At 51.3% G+C, this 20,174-nt stretch overlaps 1 protein-coding gene across 1 annotated transcript in view; it reads left to right on the top strand.

The window, feature by feature from the left end:
• The window catches only part of HSF4 (heat shock transcription factor 4), a 33,624-nt gene extending 16,853 nt beyond the window's left edge, over positions 1–16,771 (top strand). Inside the window, exons 7-13 of the mRNA XM_054389856.1 lie at positions 1,883–1,982; positions 2,668–2,792; positions 9,337–9,561; positions 10,412–10,517; positions 12,725–12,790; positions 14,097–14,184; positions 16,575–16,771. Of these exons, the coding sequence (XP_054245831.1) occupies positions 1,883–1,982; positions 2,668–2,792; positions 9,337–9,561; positions 10,412–10,517; positions 12,725–12,790; positions 14,097–14,184; positions 16,575–16,771 (907 nt within the window). The remainder of the gene's footprint in view (positions 1–1,882; positions 1,983–2,667; positions 2,793–9,336; positions 9,562–10,411; positions 10,518–12,724; positions 12,791–14,096; positions 14,185–16,574) is intronic.
• Positions 16,772–20,174: the final 3,403 nt, after the last annotated feature.

The raw sequence follows: 20,174 nt of genomic DNA, 5'->3' as shown, positions 1-20,174 counted from the left end.
CCACTTTTGCCAGTTGCCATCAGGTGCAGCAGGGAGGTTCCACTTTTGCCAGTTGCCATCAGGGACAGCAGGGAGCTTCCACTTTTGCCAGTTGCCATCAGGGACAGCAGGGAGCTTCCACTTTTGCCAGTTGCCATCAGGTGCAGCAGGGAGGTTCCACTTTTGCCAGTTGCCATCAGGGACAGCAGGGAGGTTCCACTTTTGCCAGTTGCCATCAGGTGCAGCAGGGAGGTTCCACTTTTGCCAGTTGCCATCAGGGACAGCAGGGAGGTTCCACTTTTGCCAGTTGCCATCAGGTGCAGCAGGGAGCTTCCACTTTTGCCAGTTGCCATCAGGTGCAGCAGGGAGCTTCCACTTTTGCCAGTTGCCATCAGGGACAGCAGGGAGCTTCCACTTTTGCCAGTTGCCATCAGGGACAGCAGGGAGCTTCCACTTTTGCCAGTTGCCATCAGGGCAGCAGGGAGGTTCCACTTTTGCCAGTTGCCATCAGGTGCAGCAGGGAGGTTCCACTTTTGCCAGTTGCCATCAGGTGCAGCAGGGAGGTTCCACTTTTGCCAGTTGCCATCAGGGACAGCAGGGAGGTTCCACTTTTGCCAGTTGCCATCAGGTGCAGCAGGGAGCTTCCACTTTTGCCAGTTGCCATCAGGTGCAGCAGGGAGCTTCCACTTTTGCCAGTTGCCATCAGGTGCAGCAGGGAGCTTCCACTTTTGCCAGTTGCCATCAGGGACAGCAGGGAGCTTCCACTTTTGCCAGTTGCCATCAGGGACAGCAGGGAGCTTCCACTTTTGCCACTTGCCATCAGGGACAGCAGGGAGCTTCCACTTTTGCCACTTGCCATCAGGGACAGCAGGGAGGTTCCACTTTTGCCACTTGCCATCAGGGACAGCAGGGAGCTTCCACTTTTGCCAGTTGCCATCAGTGGGAGCAGGGCTGGACCCAGCCAGCCACAGACCCCTTTAGTTCGCTCCACCATCCCAAATGGGCTGTGTATCTGACACAGGTTTGGTGGCAAGTGACCTGCAGGTTCTACAGTGATGAGGGTGGAGAGAGATTTTAGCTAAGGGGTATCTTTAGAGTCATAAATAAGATCCTCAAGGCAAGTGAATAGACAAGCTTGAACTTGGAAGCTTAGTGCCTTCCAGGAGAGTAGCTGTGCATCTCTTGCTCTCTGGTGCCTGTGATCTAAGGAGGGCAGAGGAGCTGTTAAGGAGTTTGCTTTTGTGGCTCAGGTGGAGGGCAGAAACCTGCCTCTGGTTCCCATCTTTATAACCCTGTGGCCTTTAGCAACTCAGAAGCTTCTCCATGCTTCAGAGAAAGGAGCCAGCCTTCCTGAGAGGGGCTGCTCAGGAGAGTTGGTTTTCCTTAGGCCAGCAGCCTTGTTCTTGGCTCCTCTTGTGAGGGTTGTAAAGCAAACACAGGAGTGAATTAAGGAGCCCACACTCTGTACAAGTGAGCTGGGTACCCTTACCTCTGCTTGCCCCCTCTGCTGAGCCTCTTGGAAGGGATAACCCTGCAAGGAGAGTAGCAGGGAGGAGGGCTCAAGGGGAGGAGAGCAGCTGCTCCGAGTCGCTGATGTTCATGGGTGGGGAAATTCACACAGGATGAGGGATGGAGGCTTTAAACTGCACGAGGGCAGATTAGATTAGATATGAGAAGGGAGTTTTTTTGCTGTGAGCATGGCAAGGCACTTGGAACAGGCTTCCCAGAGACTCTGTGGGGTCGTGATGGAGACATGAAATACAAGAGATGAAAGACATGAGAAAGACAGGAAAGACAAGAGATAAGGGAAAGCAGAGCGCCCAGGGGAGAACAGCCCTTGGCTGAAAGACTTCTCCAGTGTGAGCAACCAAGAAGCAGTCAGTGACCCTGTTTCTCTCCACAGCCCTCTGATGCTTGACAATGGGATCTCAGCTCCACCAATGTCCAAGTTCAGCCGGCATTTGACTGCAGACCCCCTCCACGACCCCTATTTCATCCAGTCGGTAGGTTGGCACCAGCCTCTCTCTCTCTGGGATTCCTCTGGCCGGGGTGGAAGAGTGACTGAAGCAATGTTACAGCTTTCAGAGTCAGTAGTTTGGCAGTGAAGAGGAGGAAAGGCTTGCAAAGCTGAGTGGCATGCTTGCGTGCAGTGGGAGGGAAAGGCAGATCCCACCTGCCAAACTCTCTGTGGTGTGACCCCAGCCTGGCTCACCTCAAGGCCAGAGAGGCAGAAGTATGTTCTAGATGTGGGTACTGTGATCTTTCTGACCAGAGCCAGATTTGTGCAGTCTCAGAGGGATGCCCACTGCCCTAACCCACCAAAGCAGGCAGCAGGCACGTGCCATGCAGTTAAAACACTTGAGCTAGCATGAAAGACTCCCACGTTGGGCTGGGTTGGATCTTTCCCTCCAGGGGAATCTAAGCAGTCTAGGCAAAAATGTCAGACAGGGTAAGACTTCTCCATAGCTGATGCTTCAGTCACAATGCTGATTTTACACCTTTGCCTCTGTGTGGTTGCAGGAAAGACCAGAGGAAATGCTAATGTTGCAGAGTAGGTGAAAGCTTTCTTGGTTTCCATGCAAGGAGGGCTCAAGGGCACAGTGAGCAAACCCTCACATCTCAGGGAGGGCCTTGGGCTCGTTCGGGTCTTAGAAGGATAAATCTATGTGCTTTTTGCTTTCCTTTTAGCCATCAACAGAGCCTGCCTCTTGCTTAACCAGCCCTGCAGTTGCTGGAGGACCCATCATATCTGATGTTACTGAAGCATCCCCAGCCAGCCTCATAAACATGCAGCCCCCTCCTGAGCATGACAGGTAAACATGGCTGATTAAAACCAGGGGGAGCTGGCTATGGACTCACAACGCTTCAAGAGAGGCTCTCCTGGCTGTAACTGACACTGGAACAGGTTGCCCAGGGAGGTGGTGGAAGCCTCATCCCTGGAGGTTTTTAAGGCCAGGCTGGATGTGACTCTGAGCAACCTGCTCTAGTGTGAGGTGTCCCTGCCCATGGCAGGGGGGTTGGAACTGGATGATCCTTGTGGTCCCTTCCAACCCTGACAATTCTATGATTCTAATTCTACCCAAGTTGCTGCCTGGTTCCCAGACCTCTATAGAGGCGGTAGGCTGGAGCATTTTCTTCCAGTTTGCAGCATGGGTCAGAATTGGAGAATCAGGGAAGAGTAACAACAGCAGAACTGAGAACTTCCTGTCTCCTCTTTGAGAAGTATTCCCTGTTTCTTCAGATTTTGCTCTCAAGTCAAAGGCTGTCTCAGGCTTTGTCAAATAATGAGATACTAACAGTTGTTGGGTTGCTGGAGGGAAAGGGGAGCCTCCGTTTGGCTTTGACAAAGAGGAAGCAGAATCAGACCGTTCATCTTTCTGCTAATGAGAACAGAAAGGCTGCACCACAACAGCTTCCTTTTCTCTGAAAAGCTCCCAGGAACTCAAGAACTGAACGCAGAGGTATTTTCATGCTTATCTCTTCCTGCCACAGACATGCAGTGCACTTAGGGCTAGTAGGAAAAGAGCTACACAGCTGTGTCAGTGGAAAGTGAGTAGAGAGATGAATCACGGAAACGGTTTCTCAGGCGAGGCAGTGAGCCTCTAGAAATTGCCTGTAAGTCTGCCTCATGCTTGAAGCCAGAGCCAGAAAAGGAGCTTGCAGCATGGAAAGAGCTCCAGATTTAAAAAAAAAAAAACAACCAACAAAGAAAACCCACCCCAACAACAAATAACCCAACACAACAAACACCCCCAACCACCACACACAAACCCCCCCCACCGCCCAACCCCCCCAACAACCCACCCACAAAAACCCCCACCCACCCACCCCCCAACCACCCAAACACCAACCCAACCAACAAGCCCCAACAAACCTAACAAAACCCTCCCAAACCACCAACCCCCCAACCCACAACCACCCAACCCAACCAACCAACCCACCCAACAAACCAAACCCCCCCACCCCCCCACCACACCCCAACCCCACCCACACCCCCCCACCCCACCCCACCACCCTCCCAACCCCCCACCAACCCACCCAACCCCAACCCCCAACCCACCCCAACCCCCACCCCCCCACCCCCCCCAACCCCACCCCCCACCCCCACCCCCCCACCCCCCCCCCCCCCCCCCCCACCCCAACCACACCCCAACCCCCCCCCCCCCCCCCCCCCCCCCCCCCCCCCCCCCCCCCCCCCCCCCCCCCCCCCCCCCCCCCCCCCCCCCCCCCCCCCCCCCCCCCCCCCCCCCCCCCCCCCCCCCCCCCCCCCCCCCCCCCCCCCCCCCCCCCCCCCCCCCCCCCCCCCCCCCCCCCCCCCCCCCCCCCCCCCCCCCCCCCCCCCCCCCCCCCCCCCCCCCCCCCCCCCCCCCCCCCCCCCCCCCCCCCCCCCCCCCCCCCCCCCCCCCCCCCCCCCCCCCCCCCCCCCCCCCCCCCCCCCCCCCCCCCCCCCCCCCCCCCCCCCCCCCCCCCCCCCCCCCCCCCCCCCCCCCCCCCCCCCCCCCCCCCCCCCCCCCCCCCCCCCCCCCCCCCCCCCCCCCCCCCCCCCCCCCCCCCCCCCCCCCCCCCCCCCCCCCCCCCCCCCCCCCCCCCCCCCCCCCCCCCCCCCCCCCCCCCCCCCCCCCCCCCCCCCCCCCCCCCCCCCCCCCCCCCCCCCCCCCCCCCCCCCCCCCCCCCCCCCCCCCCCCCCCCCCCCCCCACCCCCCCCCCCCCCCCCCCCCCCCCCCCCCCCCCCCACCCCCCCCCACCCCCCCCCCCCCCCCCCCCCCCCCCCCCCCCCCCCCCCCCCCCCCCCCCCCCCCCCCCCCCCCCCCCCCCCCCCCCCCCCCCCCCCCCCCCCCCCCCCCCCCCCCCCCCCCCCCCCCCCCCCCCCCACCCCCCCCCCCCCCCCCCCCCCCCCCCCCCCCCCCCCCCCCAACACCCCCCCACCCCCCAACCACACCACCCCACCCCACAACCCCCCCCACCACCCACCACCCCCAACCCACCCCCACAACCAACCCACCACCCCCACCCCCCAACCCCCACACCCACCACCCCAACCCACCCCCCACCCCAACCCCCACCCCCCAAACACCCACCCCCACCCCACCCACCCCCACACACAAACCCCACAACAACCAAACCTCCCAAACCAACCCCAACCCAACCCCCCACCACCAACCAACAAACCCCAACAAACAACAAACCCCCAACCAACCAACCAAACACCCACCCAACCACCCAACCCACAACACCACAACCCCAACCAACACAACCCCCACACCCACCAACCACCCAACCCCCAACCAACCCCACACCAACCAACCAACACCCCCAACCCACCAACCCCCCCACCCCACCCCACCACCCCCAACCCAACCACCAAACACCCACCCCAACCCCCAACCCAACACCCCAAACCCCCCACACCAACCAACCACAAAACCCACCCAACCCCAACCAAAACAACAACAAACCCCAACAACAAAACCCCCAAACCAACCAACCAAAAAACCCAACCCCAACCAACCACCAAACCAACAACAAAACCCCAACAACAACACAAACCCCCAAACCAACCAACCAAAAAACCCAACCCAACCAACCAACCAAAACAACACAACAAAGCCCCAACAAAACAAACAAAACCTCCCAAACCAACCAACCAAAAAACCCAACCCAACCAACCAACCAAAACAATGACAACAAAGCCCCAACAAAACAAACAAAACCTCCCAAACCAACCAACCAAAAAACCCAACCCAACCAACCAACCAAAACAATGACAACAAAGCCCCAACAAAACAAACAAAACCTCCCAAACCAACCAACCAAAAAACCCAACCCAACCAACCAAAACAAAAAATAAAAGCCCCAACAAACAAAACCTCCCAAACCAACCAACCAAAAAACCCAACCCAACCAACCAAAACAAAAAATAAAAGCCCCAACAAACAAAACCTCCCAAACCAACCAACCAAAAAACCCAACCCAACCAACCAAAACAAACAAAAAAGCCCCAACAAACAAAACCTCCCAAACCAACCAACCAAAAAACCCAACCCAACCAACCAAAACAAACAACAAAAGCCCCAACAAACAAAACCTCCCAAACCAACCAACCAAAAAACCCAACCCAACCAACCAAAACAACAACAAAAAGCCCCAACAAACACAAAACCTCCCAAACCAACCAACCAAAAAACCCAACCCAACCAACCAAAACAAACAACAAAGCCCCAACAAACAAAACCTCCCAAACCAACCAACCAAAAAACCCAACCCAACCAACCAACCAAAACAAACAACAAAGCCCCAACAAACAAAACCTCCCAAACCAACCAACCAAAAAACCCAACCCAACCAACCAACCAAAACAAACAACAAAGCCCCAACAAACAACAAACCTCCCAAACCAACCAACCAAAAAACCCAACCCAACCAACCAACCAAAACAACAACAAAAAAGCCCCAACAAACTAACAAAACCCCCCAAACCAACCAACCAAAAAACCCAACCCACCCAACCAACCAAAACAAAAAATAAAAGCCCCAACAAACAAAACCTCCCAAACCAACCAACCAAAAAACCCAACCCAACCAACCAACCAAAACAACAACAAAAAAGCCCCAACAAACAAAACCTCCCAAACCAACCAACCAAAAAACCCAACCCAACCAACCAACCAAAACAACAACAAAAGCCCCAACAAACAAAACCTCCCAAACCAACCAACCAAAAAACCCAACCCAACCAACCAAAACAAACAAAAAAGCCCCAATAAACAAAACCTCCCAAACCAACCAACCAAAAAACCCAACCCAACCAACCAAAACAACAACAAAAGCCCCAATAAACAAAACCTCCCAAACCAACCAACCAAAAAACCCAACCCAACCAACCAACCAAAACAACAACAAAAGCCCCAATAAACAAAACCTCCCAAACCAACCAACCAAAAAACCCAACCCAACCAACCAAAACAAAAAATAAAAGCCCCAATAAACAAAACCTCCCAAACCAACCAACCAAAAAACCCAACCCAACCAACCAACCAAAACAACAACAAAAGCCCCAATAAACAAAACCTCCCAAACCAACCAACCAAAAAACCCAACCCAACCAACCAACCAAAACAACAACAAAAGCCCCAATAAACAAAACCTCCCAAACCAACCAACCAAAAAACCCAACCCAACCAACCAACCAAAACAACAACAAAAGCCCCAATAAACAAAACCTCCCAAACCAACCAACCAAAAAACCCAACCCAACCAACCAACCAAAACAACAACAAAAGCCCCAATAAACAAAACCTCCCAAACCAACCAACCAAAAAACCCAACCCAACCAACCAACCAAAACAACAACAAAAGCCCCAATAAACAAAACCTCCCAAACCAACCAACCAAAAAACCCAACCCAACCAACCAACCAAAACAACAACAAAAGCCCCAATAAACAAAACCTCCCAAACCAACCAACCAAAAAACCCAACCCAACCAACCAACCAAAACAACAACAAAAGCCCCAACAAACAAAACCTCCCAAACCAACCAACCAAAAAACCCAACCCAACCAACCAACCAAAACAACAACAAAAGCCCCAATAAACAAAACCTCCCAAACCAACCAACCAAAAAACCCAACCCAACCAACCAACCAAAACAACAACAAAAGCCCCAATAAACAAAACCTCCCAAACCAACCAACCAAAAAACCCAACCCAACCAACCAACCAAAACAACAACAAAAGCCCCAATAAACAAAACCTCCCAAACCAACCAACCAAAAAACCCAACCCAACCAACCAACCAAAACAACAACAAAAAAGCCCCAACAAACAAAGACCCCAAACCAATCAACCAAATATCCCAAACCAATCAACCAACACAACAAAAAAGCCCCAACAAACAAAACCAACCAAAAAAGAACCAAAAAACCCAAACCAACCAACCAAAACAACAAAAAAAAGCCCCAAAAAACAAACAAAACCCCCCAAACCAACCAACCAACCAAAACAACAAAAAAAAGCCCCAAAAAACAAACAAAACCCCCCAAACCAACCAACCAACCAAAACAAAAAAGTCCCAACAAACAAACAAAACCCCTCCAAACCAACCAATCAAAAAACCCAACCCAACCAAAACAACAACAAAAAAGCCCCAACAAATAAAGCCAAAGCCTGGAAGTCCCTTCTGAAGCAGAAAGAATCAAATCTTCAAGTTAGGTTGCTGATTTCTGCTCATTTCTGGGTGCCATCTGGTGGCCTCTGACCTGCTCTGTGTCTGCATGATTGGAGTGAACTCCGTGTGCTCAGGAGTGTGGTACCTCCTAAATCAACAGGAGCTTCTGGTGGGAGTTTAGGACTCACAAGATGAGAAGATCATCTGAAAGGATTGCTTTGTAGCACTGGAATGGGTTGCCCAGGGCAGTGGTGGAACCTCCAGTCCTGGAGATATTGCAGGTCAAGCTTGATGCAGCGCTGTACAACTTGATCTAGTTGGGGATGTTGCTGCTTACTGCAGTGGGGGGTGGACTAGAGGACCTCTGGATGTCCTTTCCAACCCAGTGCACTCTATGATTCTATACATCCCATGTGTGACACACTCAAGAGCTGTCTTGCAGCAAATCTAGTCTGTAAGTACTGGAGGAAGAGATTTTTTTTTCAGCACAACTTTCCCTGCCCTGTGCCTGTGATCTCTGTGCCTTTGTCCCTGGCTCCAGCTCTGTGTGTGTATTCCCAGGGAGCTGTCAAACCTCCTGCAAGTGCTAGAAACGTTTCTATGGACAAAAATGTTACTGTTCAGTGTCCTGTGTCCCTTGAGGAATACTGTGGAATACCTCTCCCACTGCAGATCTCTGCTTCCCAACAAGTAAAACACCTGACTGGGGCTGTGAGATCCTGACAGCTTCTGTTCCAAATCCTCACCTGTGTCCCTGGGATCTCTACAGACCTTGCTGGTCCAAACCTGTCTCCTGCATGGGAAGATCTTACTGATCCCATTTCTACCTCCATAGTGGAGACTTTTTCAGGGGAACCCCTCCAACCCAGGGAACCTTTAATGTGTCTCAGGCTTAACCCTCATCTCAGGAATGATCCACATTTGGAAGTCTGTTTTCCTTATTTACAAAACAAGTGTGGCAAATTCATTCTAGCTCTAGCTGGTGAGGTGGCTGGAGATATTCCAGCTGAGCTTGGTTCTCCATGAAAAGAAAATAAGGTTGCTGGTTTCTGTTGCTAGTGTAAGGCAAAGCCAAGCCCCTGTGGTCACTTTGATGGGAAGTGGAAGCAAGCCCTGGTGCTATTGCCCTTCCCAGTAGCACAAGGCCTTTGTGGAGCAGATGTGTGGTGCTAAGCCTTGTCTCTGACACAGGGAGAAGTGCCTGATGCTGATCAAGGAAGAGCCAGTCAGCCCTGGGCTGAAAGCCCCCTCTGAGCCTGATGTGCCCCTGCCAGGCTGCCGGGCTTGCTCTGAGCCCCCCGTGCTCCCTGTCGCCATGGTGCAGTCGGTTTTGGAAGGCAAAGGGAGCTGTGGAGCAGCCCCACCAGGGACATCACAACCACCTGAGAGAAGAAGTAGAAGGGCACTGCTGGACAGGTGAGGGAGAGCTGTGGCTCTGTATTTCATGGCCCTCTTTTCCATCAGCTGAGGGGCAAGGCAGGCTGGCTTTAAGTCACCTGAAGCAGCTTGGTGAGCTCCATCTTGCACATGTGGCACCTCCTTAGGCTTCTGTTGGAAGGTGTCCCTGCCCATGACAGGAGGGTTGGAACTGGGTGATGCTTAAAGTAGCTTAAGTAGCTTCCAACCCAAACCATTCCATGATTCTATTTTCCTTTGGGTCCTTACAGAGAACCAAATTTCTCCTTCTGAACACAACTACTACTCAAAAGCATTTTATTAGAAGAGAATTAGTTAGTTGGTTGGTTGGTTGTTTTTTAAGACTGTGGATTCTAAGAGAAGTTTTTGTAGCTTTTGGGGGAGATTAAACACAGCAGGTCCTTCCAGTTGCTCCTCTAGCTGGATGTCTTGGTGAATGCAGCCAAAAGTCACTCCTTCCAAAAGCGTGAGTTAACAGCAGCTCAGCCACCCTGGGCCCAGAAGGATGAGGGTGCAGCCTGCCCTGCAGCCCAAGTGCCTCTCTGGAAGGAAAGCTTTATTGCTCCCAGTCTGGAGGAGCTGTGTCAGGACTATCCATCCCCACACCTTGTGTCACCCAGGAGAGGAGGAGTCTCACTTGTACTGTCAGCCCAGTCCCCTATGTGCTCTGATGGACTTTACTCTGGAATTACACCAAGTTATGTGGCACAAACTCAGGCTGCCCATGGATTCCTGTTGTTCAGACTGAGCTTTAACATAAACCCCACACAGGGAGGCTGCTTGGTCATCCTTTCCCTGTGTGTCTATGCAAGCCTCACTGAGGAAGCTGTTTCCCCTTGTCTTTTCTCAGAACAGATATTTCAGACCCATTGGAAGGCACAGACTGGAGCCTGGAAGGGCTGCAGCTGCTGCTGAGGAGCCAGCAGTACAGCCTGGAGCCCAGCAGCCTCTTGGATGTGAGTGTTGGGCCCTGTGGTGGGGGTGGCTGTGAGCTTCACTGTGGTGTCCTCTGGCTGTCAGTGGGGCAGACCTTGCTGTGTGTTCTTCTGTGGCCCTTTACCTGTCACATGCTGCCAGTAGAACCATGACTGTGTTTTAATCTGGTAGGACCTTAGACCTTCAATGATGCTTTTCTACAGTTCTTCTGAAAACAGACTTATTTGAACTTCTAGGAGTACAAACCAGTGTGTTTGGTGAAGACATTGTCATTAACAGGTAGTCTCCATGATCCTAAGGGCTTTTTCCAACCTGAATCAGGGAGTAACAGAAAGCATCAGGCTGGAAGGGACCCTCAAAGGTCATCCTGTCCAACCTCCCTGCAGTCAGCAAGGGACATCTCCAACAAGGTCAGGTTGCTCAAGGCCCCATCAAGTCTGACCTTGAATGTCTCCAGGGATGGGGCCTCCACCTGTTCCAGTATCTCATTATAAAGAACTTCCTCCTCCTACTGTCCTGCTCCAGTTTCAAACCATTGCCCCTCATGCTCTTGCTACCAGCCCTTCTAAACAGTCCCTCCTCAGCCTTCCTGTAGGTCTCCTTCAGATACTGAAATGCAGCTCTAAGGTCTCCCTGGAGCCTTCTCTTCTCCAGGCTGAACAGCCCCAATTCTTTCAGCCTATCTTCACAGGAGAGGTGCTGCAGCCCTCTCTGATCATCTCCATGACCTTCCTCTAGACTCACTCCAGCAGGTCCATATCCTCTTGTGCTGGAGGCCCTGGAGCTGGACACAGCACTGCAGGTGAGGTCTCACCAGAGCAGAGCAGAGGGGCAGAACACCTCTCTTGACCTGCTGGCCACCTGCTTTTAACGTAGCTCAGGATGCCATTGGCTTTCTGGGCTCCAAGTACCCATTGCTGGCTCACATCCAGCTTCTCATCCACCACTACCCCCAAGTCCTATTTTTGCAAAGCTGCTCTCAATCTCATCATTCTCCAGCCTGGACTGATGCCAAGGATTGCCCCAGCTCAGGTGCAGGATCTTGCACTTTACCTTATTGAACCTCATGAGATTCTAGAACCTCTCAATGATACTTATGAGACACAGTCTCATCAAATAGATTTACTACACCTCTCTGCCTAGTTTGGTGATTGCTTTGGCTTAAGTTAATTTATTTTCTACACCTTCTACATCTTAGATGCTCCTAGCCTGTGTTTAGCTCTACTACCTTTCCGTTTTCCTCCCATTCTGGGAAGTGTGTCTGCTGAGATTAATCTGTCTGCAGTTCTCAGATCACTGTAAGATACATGCAGAAATATGGAGGTTTGCTGGGTTCTCCCTTTCACTCTGTTTCTCTCTCTCTCTCTCTCCTTGTACACATGGTTAATATATCAAAGGGTTTTGTCAGTCATCAGGTATCAATCATCATCTTTCCCTAAGGAAAGAATCTGTATGTCAAAGACATGCTGCATTAAGGAGTTGTTTCAGGCACAGGGTTAGCTTAACAAATCAATCTTTTTCTCTTAAAGCCAATCCCCCCACTGCCTGTGATTGATTCTGACTTCACAGAAAGCTTTTCTCAGGCCCTGCTTGTCCATTGGTCCATCTTTTTATAATGAGATACTGGAGTAGGTGGAGAAACCTCCATTGGTTTCTGCTGCTTATTTCTCATTAGGAGCTGTTTTTCCTGCTACTGAGACACTTTTTTCTCTCTGTGCCACTGAATGTCACAAGAGTGAGAAGGAGTCATAGAACTGTCCCCTAGATCAGCAGCATTTTTTCCCATCTTGCTCAGGCTTCTCAAGAAGTTGCCACCAAGGCACTATCTCAGCAGTTACCTACCCTCTGCTACTGCTTTGTGATGCTTTTGAAAACCCAGATGAGGCTGGAAGCAGCCTAGGACCCAAGAGCAGCAAAGGAGGGCTTTGACTTGCCTGGGAAGTGTCACCATGGTTTACACCATAACTGTGGCTGCACGGTCCTTCTGTTGGCAGGCAGCAAGGCCACTGGCTCAGCCCCAGTGCCCAGTCCTCAGCCTTTGCTGTTCTGGTTGTGCTACAAGTCAGCACACAGGAGCCTTTGCCTGTAGCTTCAGAGCAGCTGGAGCTCAGGCAGAGGTTGCTCCCTGGCATCTCTGCCAGCAGCCAGCCAAAGCAGGCACCTGAAGGTATGGCCACCTCAAACCACTGCACCTTTCAGAGCCCTAACTGTGTTTTCCTTCCAACAGGTCTTTAATCCCAATTTATCTTTGAGTGAGTGGAATTTGACTGAAGTGGAAGCCAGCCTGTCCCCGGTAAGAGTTGTGTGTTTCCAAGACATGATGATGATGATGATGGTGATGTGATTGTGCAGCAGAGCTTGTGCAGACCTGAAGAATCCTTGGTTACTTTATAGCCAGAGAGGAGATTGCAGTAAAGCATAGCAAGTACCTGTCTCCTGAGGGTGGGCTGAGAGAAGGGCTCAGGGGTGATAAAAAATTCAACATGACCTGGTAATGGCCACTGGCAGCCCAAAGGCCAACTGTGTCCTGGGCTGCATGCAAAGCAGTGTGACCAGCAGGACAGGAAGGGGATTCTCTGCTCCTCTGCTCTGCTGAGAACCCCACCTGGAGCACTGCATCCAGTTCTGGTGTTCCCCACACAAAAGGACATTGAACTGCTGGAGTGAGTCCAGAGGAGGCCACAAAGCTGATCAGAGAGCTGGGGACCACCCTCCCCTGTGAGGATAGGCTGAAAGATTTGGGGCTGTTCAGCCTGGAGAAGCTCAGCTCCAGGAAGACCTTAGAGCAGCTTTCTGGTACCTGCAGGGGCTGCCCTTAGGCTTACTTGTCCTGCAGGAAGTCATGAGCACAGAGAAGCCTGGAAGTTAATACCTGCGGCAGCTCCATGCCTATCTCACTTAATCCTTGCCTTCAGGCACCAGGGGAAGATTAGGCTGGATTATAGGAGAAACATCTTCACTCAAAGCATTCTCAAACACTGGAACAGGCTCCCCAGGGAGGTGGTTGAGTCCCCATTCCTGGAGGTGTTTAAAAGAGACAGAGATGTGGTGCTGAGGGACATGGTTCAAGCACCAGACTTGGTGGAGTTAGAGAATGATTGGATTCGATGATCTTAAAGGTTCTTTTTCCCCAAAAACAACAATTCTGTGACTGTCTGCCCTTGAGCACACTCTTTTGGCTAGTTTGACAGAGCGTAGGCAGGGAGGGGAGAGGCGGGGCAGGGCAGGGAGGGGAGGGGCGGTGCAGGGAGGGGAGGGGCGGTGCAGGGAGGGGAGAGGCAGGGCAGGGAGGGGAGGGGCGGTGCAGGGAGGGGAGGGGCGGTGCAGGGAGGGGAGGGGCGGTGCAGGGAGGGGAGGGGCGGTGCAGGGAGGGGAGAGGCAGGGCAGGGAGGGGAGGGGCGGTGCAGGGAGGGGAGAGGCGGGGCAGGGAGGGGAGGGGCGGGGCAGGGAGGGGAGAGGCAGGGCAGCACGGAGATGCTGCCTTGCCGGTGGCTGTTGGTCAGCGTGGATGAAGCAGTGGTTCTCAGAAATGGCCTAGTTCTAACAAGCTCCCCTGTCTTTGTATAATTGTACATTGTAGTTTGTATTTTTGCACCAAGATGCAGCGACTCACAGCGGACCTGGAGAAGACTGCAGCTGAGCTGCCCTCCAAAGTCTTCAACCCACCGTTCAACAGTGCCTGCCCAGGTAGGAGCACCAGCAGCTCTTGCAGCCTTGCCAAGGGGGAGGTCAGTAAGGTGTCAAAAGCATCAGCAGCTAGGTGCAGCCTCCAGCACTGCCCATTTGGGAACAAACCACGGTTTTTATTTTGCTTTCATGGTTGTCAGACAGCAATGTTTCTACAGCCAGCTGGTACTGAGCACTGGGACAAGCACGGAGGATGAATGAAGTTTTGAATGTGATCAAACTGCTTTGTTTCTGCTTGGGTCTGCATCATATCATAGAATCATAGACTGGTCTGGGTTGCAAGGGACCTCCAAAGGTCATCTAGTCCAACCCTCTCTGCTGTCAGCAGGGAATTCTCCACTAGATCAGGTTGCTCAGAGCCCTGTTGAGCCTCACCTTGAATATCTCCAGGGATGGAGCCTCAACCACCTCCCTGGACAACCTGTTCCAGTGCTCCCTGCCCTTGTGGTGTAGAACTTGTTCCTAACATCTAACTTAAATCCGCTCATCTCTAGTTTGAAGCCATTGGCCCTTGTCCTATCACTACAGGCTTTTGTATAGATCTATCAGAGCCTCCACTGTTTTCTCTGGCTGTTCATCACCTCCTAAGAGCAATGTGGTGATCTAAGTGTGCGAGGGTGGTAGGAGCAATGCAGGTCCTGTGTTTTCTCTGACTTCTGCTGCAGAGGAGGTGACCTGGTAGCAGCTAGCAGGAAAAGGTTGTGTCTTATCCACCAGAAGTGGAGGGAAATGTCCATCTGATCTCCCACACAGTGGCTCTGATAAAGCATGCCATTGACCCTAGATGTGACTCTGGAAGTGTTCTGATCTTGGAATCGTGATCTATTATTTCCATGTGGATTCAGCTGGGGTAGAGCTAGAAGAGAAGCTTTTGTGAGCCTTAGTTTGGTGCCGCAGCCACCTGACCCCACCCGGGTTTTGATGCATCGTGTGGGGTTCCAGCCTCCACGTGAAGCTCAGCACCACGCGTGGGCACCAAAGGTGTTAAAGGCTCAGCTGTGCCGGAGAGAGGTCTTAAGCAGGCTGGAGCTGAGCGGCGCTAGGGGAGCGCCCTCTGCTGATGGCGGTTGGGTTTGCACCCCAACAAATTGGAAACTTGCCCCCGCCACGAATTTCCCACGCTAACGCAGACTTTTGGAAGCAAAATGAAATTATACTTACAAAAGTGGACTAAATATAAAATTATAAAAGGCAACAAACATGTAGAAGATATAGTTACACATATTTACAGTTCAACAACAGAATACCTCCCCTTGTACAGACTCACACTCCCCTGGGCAGCCCAGAGGGCTATGGTAAGAGCCAGCCCACTGTCACTCCCTCTCCCTTCCCCCCCTGTACCTCACACAGCTCAGCATGCAGACAGACAGCTCAGCCTGCATACAAGGTCAGAGATAAGGCAGCCAGCAGCAAAAGCAAAAGAAGCAGCCCAGATGGGAGCAGAAGAAGAGATACAACAAGTTTCTGCTACACAATATTAGAGATATTCAGCAGGCCAATGGAATTAGATAATCTTATCTTGCATTACTCTGTGTCCAGTCCCTAAAACTGTTTATCCCTAAACTTCAAAACTTCTGGAAAAACTAAAAATCAGGCATAGCCTTTAAACTGTAACATCTGCTAACCAAGGCTTTGTGATGCTGCAATAAGAGGGCAATTGACAGATGTCCCTTTCCTGAAAAGATAGGGGAAACCAGACAGTCCTTGAGTGTAGGAGAAGAGAAACTGCTCTAACCTGCTTCTCCAGCCCTCTTTCATTTCTTATGAGGCGTCTCAGCATTCAGGCAGAACCCACCTTGACAACCTGCAGAGTTTCCCATTGACCCTCAAGTGTTTCCAAGCCCTATGAGGAGCAGCTGAGGGAGCTGGGGTTGTTTAGCCTGGAGAAGAGGAGGCTCAGGGGAGACCTCATTGCTCTCTACAACTACCTGAAGGGAGGTTGTAGCCAGCTGGGGGGTTGGTCTCTTCTCCCAGGCAACCAGTGACAGGAGAGGACACAGTCTCAAGCTGCTCCAGGGAAGGTTTGGGCTGGATGTGAGGAAGAAATTCTTCACAGAAAGAGAGATTGACCACTGGAATGGGCTGCCCAGGGAGGTGGTGGAGTAACCATTCCTGGAAGTGTTTAAAACAAGCCTGGATGAGGCACTAAGTGCCATGGTTTAGTTGATTAGATGGTGCTGGGTGATAGGTTGGACTTGATGATCTTGAAGGTCTTCTCCAACCTGGTTAATTAATTAATTAACCTGTGTGCTTCTGTGCTTTTTCTGCCCAGCGTGGGGCCTGTCACCTTCTGCTGCAGAGAGGCTGTGCCACATTTCAGTTCTGCATCCACAAAGCTGAGAACTTACCTTCCAGAACCTGAGTTTTCTGTTGTCTGCTTGCATTCCTAGGGAAGGATGTGATTCTGGAAAGCACCCAGCAGTTCCTCATTGACCGCCAGGCAGTCTTTGGGAACGACCTCATCAGCTTGCCTGACAGTTCATCGCTTTATGTTCCAGCTGACAACGTGGCTTCCTACCTGTCCTCTGCGGGTGGCCAGGGGGACATCCCATTAAACCTGAGCTCTTCAACAGACACCAACCAGTGAATTCAGCTTCCAGGAAACATCATCTCCCTCCCACCCATCCAAGCATCCACAGGTTTGAATGTAAAGAAACACAAGTGACTCAGAAACCCACAAGGCAGCTTCTTTTCGTGCTCTTTCTTTTGGAGCAGATGGAAATGGTCAGTGGCTGCTGCTTTATGCCCTATCCCTGAAATCATTTGAGGTCAGGTGGGATGGGGCTCTGAGCAACCTGATCTAGTTGAAAACATCCCTGTTGACTGCAGGGGGTTGGACTAGATGACCTTTAAAAGTCTCTTCCAACCCAAACCGTTCTGTGATTCTTTACCGTCTCTACATCTGGAAGTTTTAAAACAAAACACTGCACCTTGTGCTTACTCCTTTGGGGAGTGAGAACTTGGCAGGATCTTTTTTTTTTTTTTTTTTTTTTTTTTTCCCCTTGAAAATGCTTTTAGAAATTTCTAATCTTATAAAATCTAAGTGAGGAGTAGCTTTGAAAGTACGTCAGGGACTTCACAAAATCCTGACCAGTGTCTGCTAGAGCAAACTGTTGGATTTTATTGGGGCAGCACAGATGAGCTCAAGTGCCTGACCCTTTTGGATGCCAGAAATAGTTCTATATGCCACTCCAATGCTCTCAAAAGATTCTCTTATCCACTTTCTGGTTTTTGATGGGATGTACTTGCACCTCTCCCTTAGCTTCCTAGGAGGAAAACTAAGACATTTTTGGGTGTGCAGAAGATCATTTCTGAGTAACCGCTGTAAGAATTTGCCTCTGGCTCCTAGGGAAACCACCACAGAGTCAGAAATATCCCAAGCTGAGTTTGTTGCTTAGGGTTTTGGGTTGTTGGGTTTTTTTTCCCCTCAGTTTTGTTTTCTCACAAATATCCCAAGCAGAGTGGAGAGGGTTTGTTATTTGGGGTTTTGGAGGGTTTTTTTGGCCCCAGTTTTGTTTTCTCCAACATAAAGGCAGGAACCCCATACTTGGGAGGAAAAAAAAAAAAAAAGGGATAGGCTCTTCTGCTCACCCAATTTTCCATGTGCAAAAAGGGCTGAGGGAGCCCACTCTGATGGCACTGGATAAGTATTCCACATCCAGTTCAATGACCTTTTTTTTTTTTTCCCTTGGCCTTGCCCTGTTCTCTCTCCCCTGAAGATGTGCCTCTTGGTTTATTGATGCACAAATTCTGACAAACCAGTTCAATTGATTGGATCCCCTTTTTAAGGACCCTCAGCTGCTCAGTGTAGGAGAGAGGCAGGAGGGTTAGTCCACCACATCCCACTACTTTTCTTCTGTCCTTTGTGCATCTGAGAGCAGCCTCCAAAGGTTGAATAGATCTTCCTCTTCCATGTGGTTTCTGACAACTGAGTTTCTCAACAAAGCAGAGCTTTGTTTTTTTATGCTGTAGTTCTAATGAGAATGTATTCTTTATCTCAGTAGCCTCTAAGTGAGTTGCTTTTCCTTAGGAAAGCTACCTAAATGCAGTCAGACCCAGGAAATTCAGCTAACTCAGGCCTCCTAAGGGCTTTAGACAGGGAGGTATAAGGAGTGCCAACATCCTCTGAAGGAATGCTCTGCCCACTTTCATTGCCATGATGATTCTTGGTTCTAAACCATAGTTCTGAGCACCCTGAATGGTCAAGCAGCATCCACCCCAACATGTAGTCAATCAGCTGAATGCAGGCTCAAATTCTCCTTAATAAGATGAGCATGCTTTAGATGGACCTTCCTGTCACAGCCCTTCCTCCATCCATTTATGTGGTCATTCAGAAAGATTCACTTTTGAGCCCATTTCCCCCCAGCTCACTACTGTGTGCTGGGAGCTCTGCCACCACCTTGGTGGTGCAGCCTTTGCAGGACTGAGAGCATGAAAGCTTCTGAATGAATTCCAGCCACTGTTTTTGTCTTCAGAACTAAGGGAAACTTCTGGCAGCCCCCACTGGCCTGGTATTTAGATGATGTGCTTGAGTGTGTCATGGACAAGGCTTTCCTTTTTGGTGGGTTTGTGCCTAGGAAGTTCACCTAGATCAGCGCTTTTGCCAACGTATTTTGTCATTCCCAGCCTCGAGTTGCACTCTGTTTACTTCTTTACTCAGAGGACATTGAAAGCTGTCTGGTGTCTCACATGGCCTGACAGTGGCTGTTATCCCTGCTCAAGCTTGCCATCCTTCTCTGAACCTTCACACACTAGATTGCCTTAATGTTAATACCAAATGTATCGACCCAATAAGGTATAGAAGCAAGTGCTTGGCTTCAAGCTCCTGAGTAGTTTTCCTGTATCTTCATGGAGCCTGTTACAGGCTTGAGGTTAGACTCAGGCTTCAGTGTCTAGTTGGGGTTGAGACATGAACCATCTTAAGAGAGCTACTTGCAAGTAGACAAAGGTGCAACTCACCCAACAAGGATGCCTGGTACCACCTGAGGTGGCAGACTCTGCTTGCTGCCAGCAGCCCCTTGGGATGGTCCTTGGGTTTTTCTTTAGGCTTTTTGCTCTGCTATAAACAGGAGCTTGGAGCTTGGTGGTGAGAGAGGAACCTCCATTGGAGAGCCACTCCTGTGAAGAAGCAAGTTTGTATTCCTTGGCTTTTTACATTGTTAATTTTCCTTGAAGGTGATGTGCTGAGGCTGTTTTTTGCACTATGCTGTACATTTGTAAAGTTTTACAAAACACACTAATTAAACATGGTTCCTTTTTCTCATTTAGTCCTGCCCTGCTGTTTCACTGCTTTTTGACTACCTCTTACTCCTTTCCTCCTTCCCAAGTCCTCACAACTAAGTGAAAACAGCTTCCAGGAATTCAGGAGGTTCACCTGTAGGGCCTGCTGATGGGTTGTGATCACCTGTGTAAAAGAAAAAACAACACAAACAAAACCAGCAGCAGCTGGAGGGATCTAGAAAGTAAAATGTGGCAAAGTGCACACAGCTCAGAGCTGCTGAATTCTTCAAACTGAAATGCTGGTCAGGAGATGAGTATGGCTCTGGTGAGACCTCACCTCGAGTACTGTGTCCAGGTCTGGAGCCCTCAATATAGGAAGGACATGGACCTGATGGATTGGAGGCAGAGGAGGGCCAGGAAAATGATCAGGGGGTTGGAACACCACTGTCATGAGGACAGGCTGAGGGAGCTGGGGGTGAACAGCCTGGAGAAGAGAAGGCTCCAGGAAGACCTAATAGCAGCTTCTAGTACCTGAAGTGGGCTACAAGAGGGATGGAGAGAGACTGTTCCCAAAGGCCTGTAGTGATAAGATGAGGAGCAATGGCTTCAAACTGTAGAAGAGATTTAAATTGGATGTTAGGAACAAGTTCTTCACCATGAGGGTGGTGGAACACTGGAACAGGTTGCCCAGGGAGGTGGTTGAGACACCATCCCTGGAGATATTCAAGGTGAGGACAGGACTCTGGGCAACCTGATCTGGTCGAAGATGT

The sequence above is a fragment of the Indicator indicator genome, chromosome 19 (assembly GCF_027791375.1).
Source record: "Indicator indicator isolate 239-I01 chromosome 19, UM_Iind_1.1, whole genome shotgun sequence".
NCBI classification, from domain to species: Eukaryota; Metazoa; Chordata; class Aves; order Piciformes; family Indicatoridae; genus Indicator; species Indicator indicator.
The sequence above is the reverse complement of the archived record's forward strand: the minus strand, read 5'-3'. Positions and strand labels throughout refer to the sequence as shown.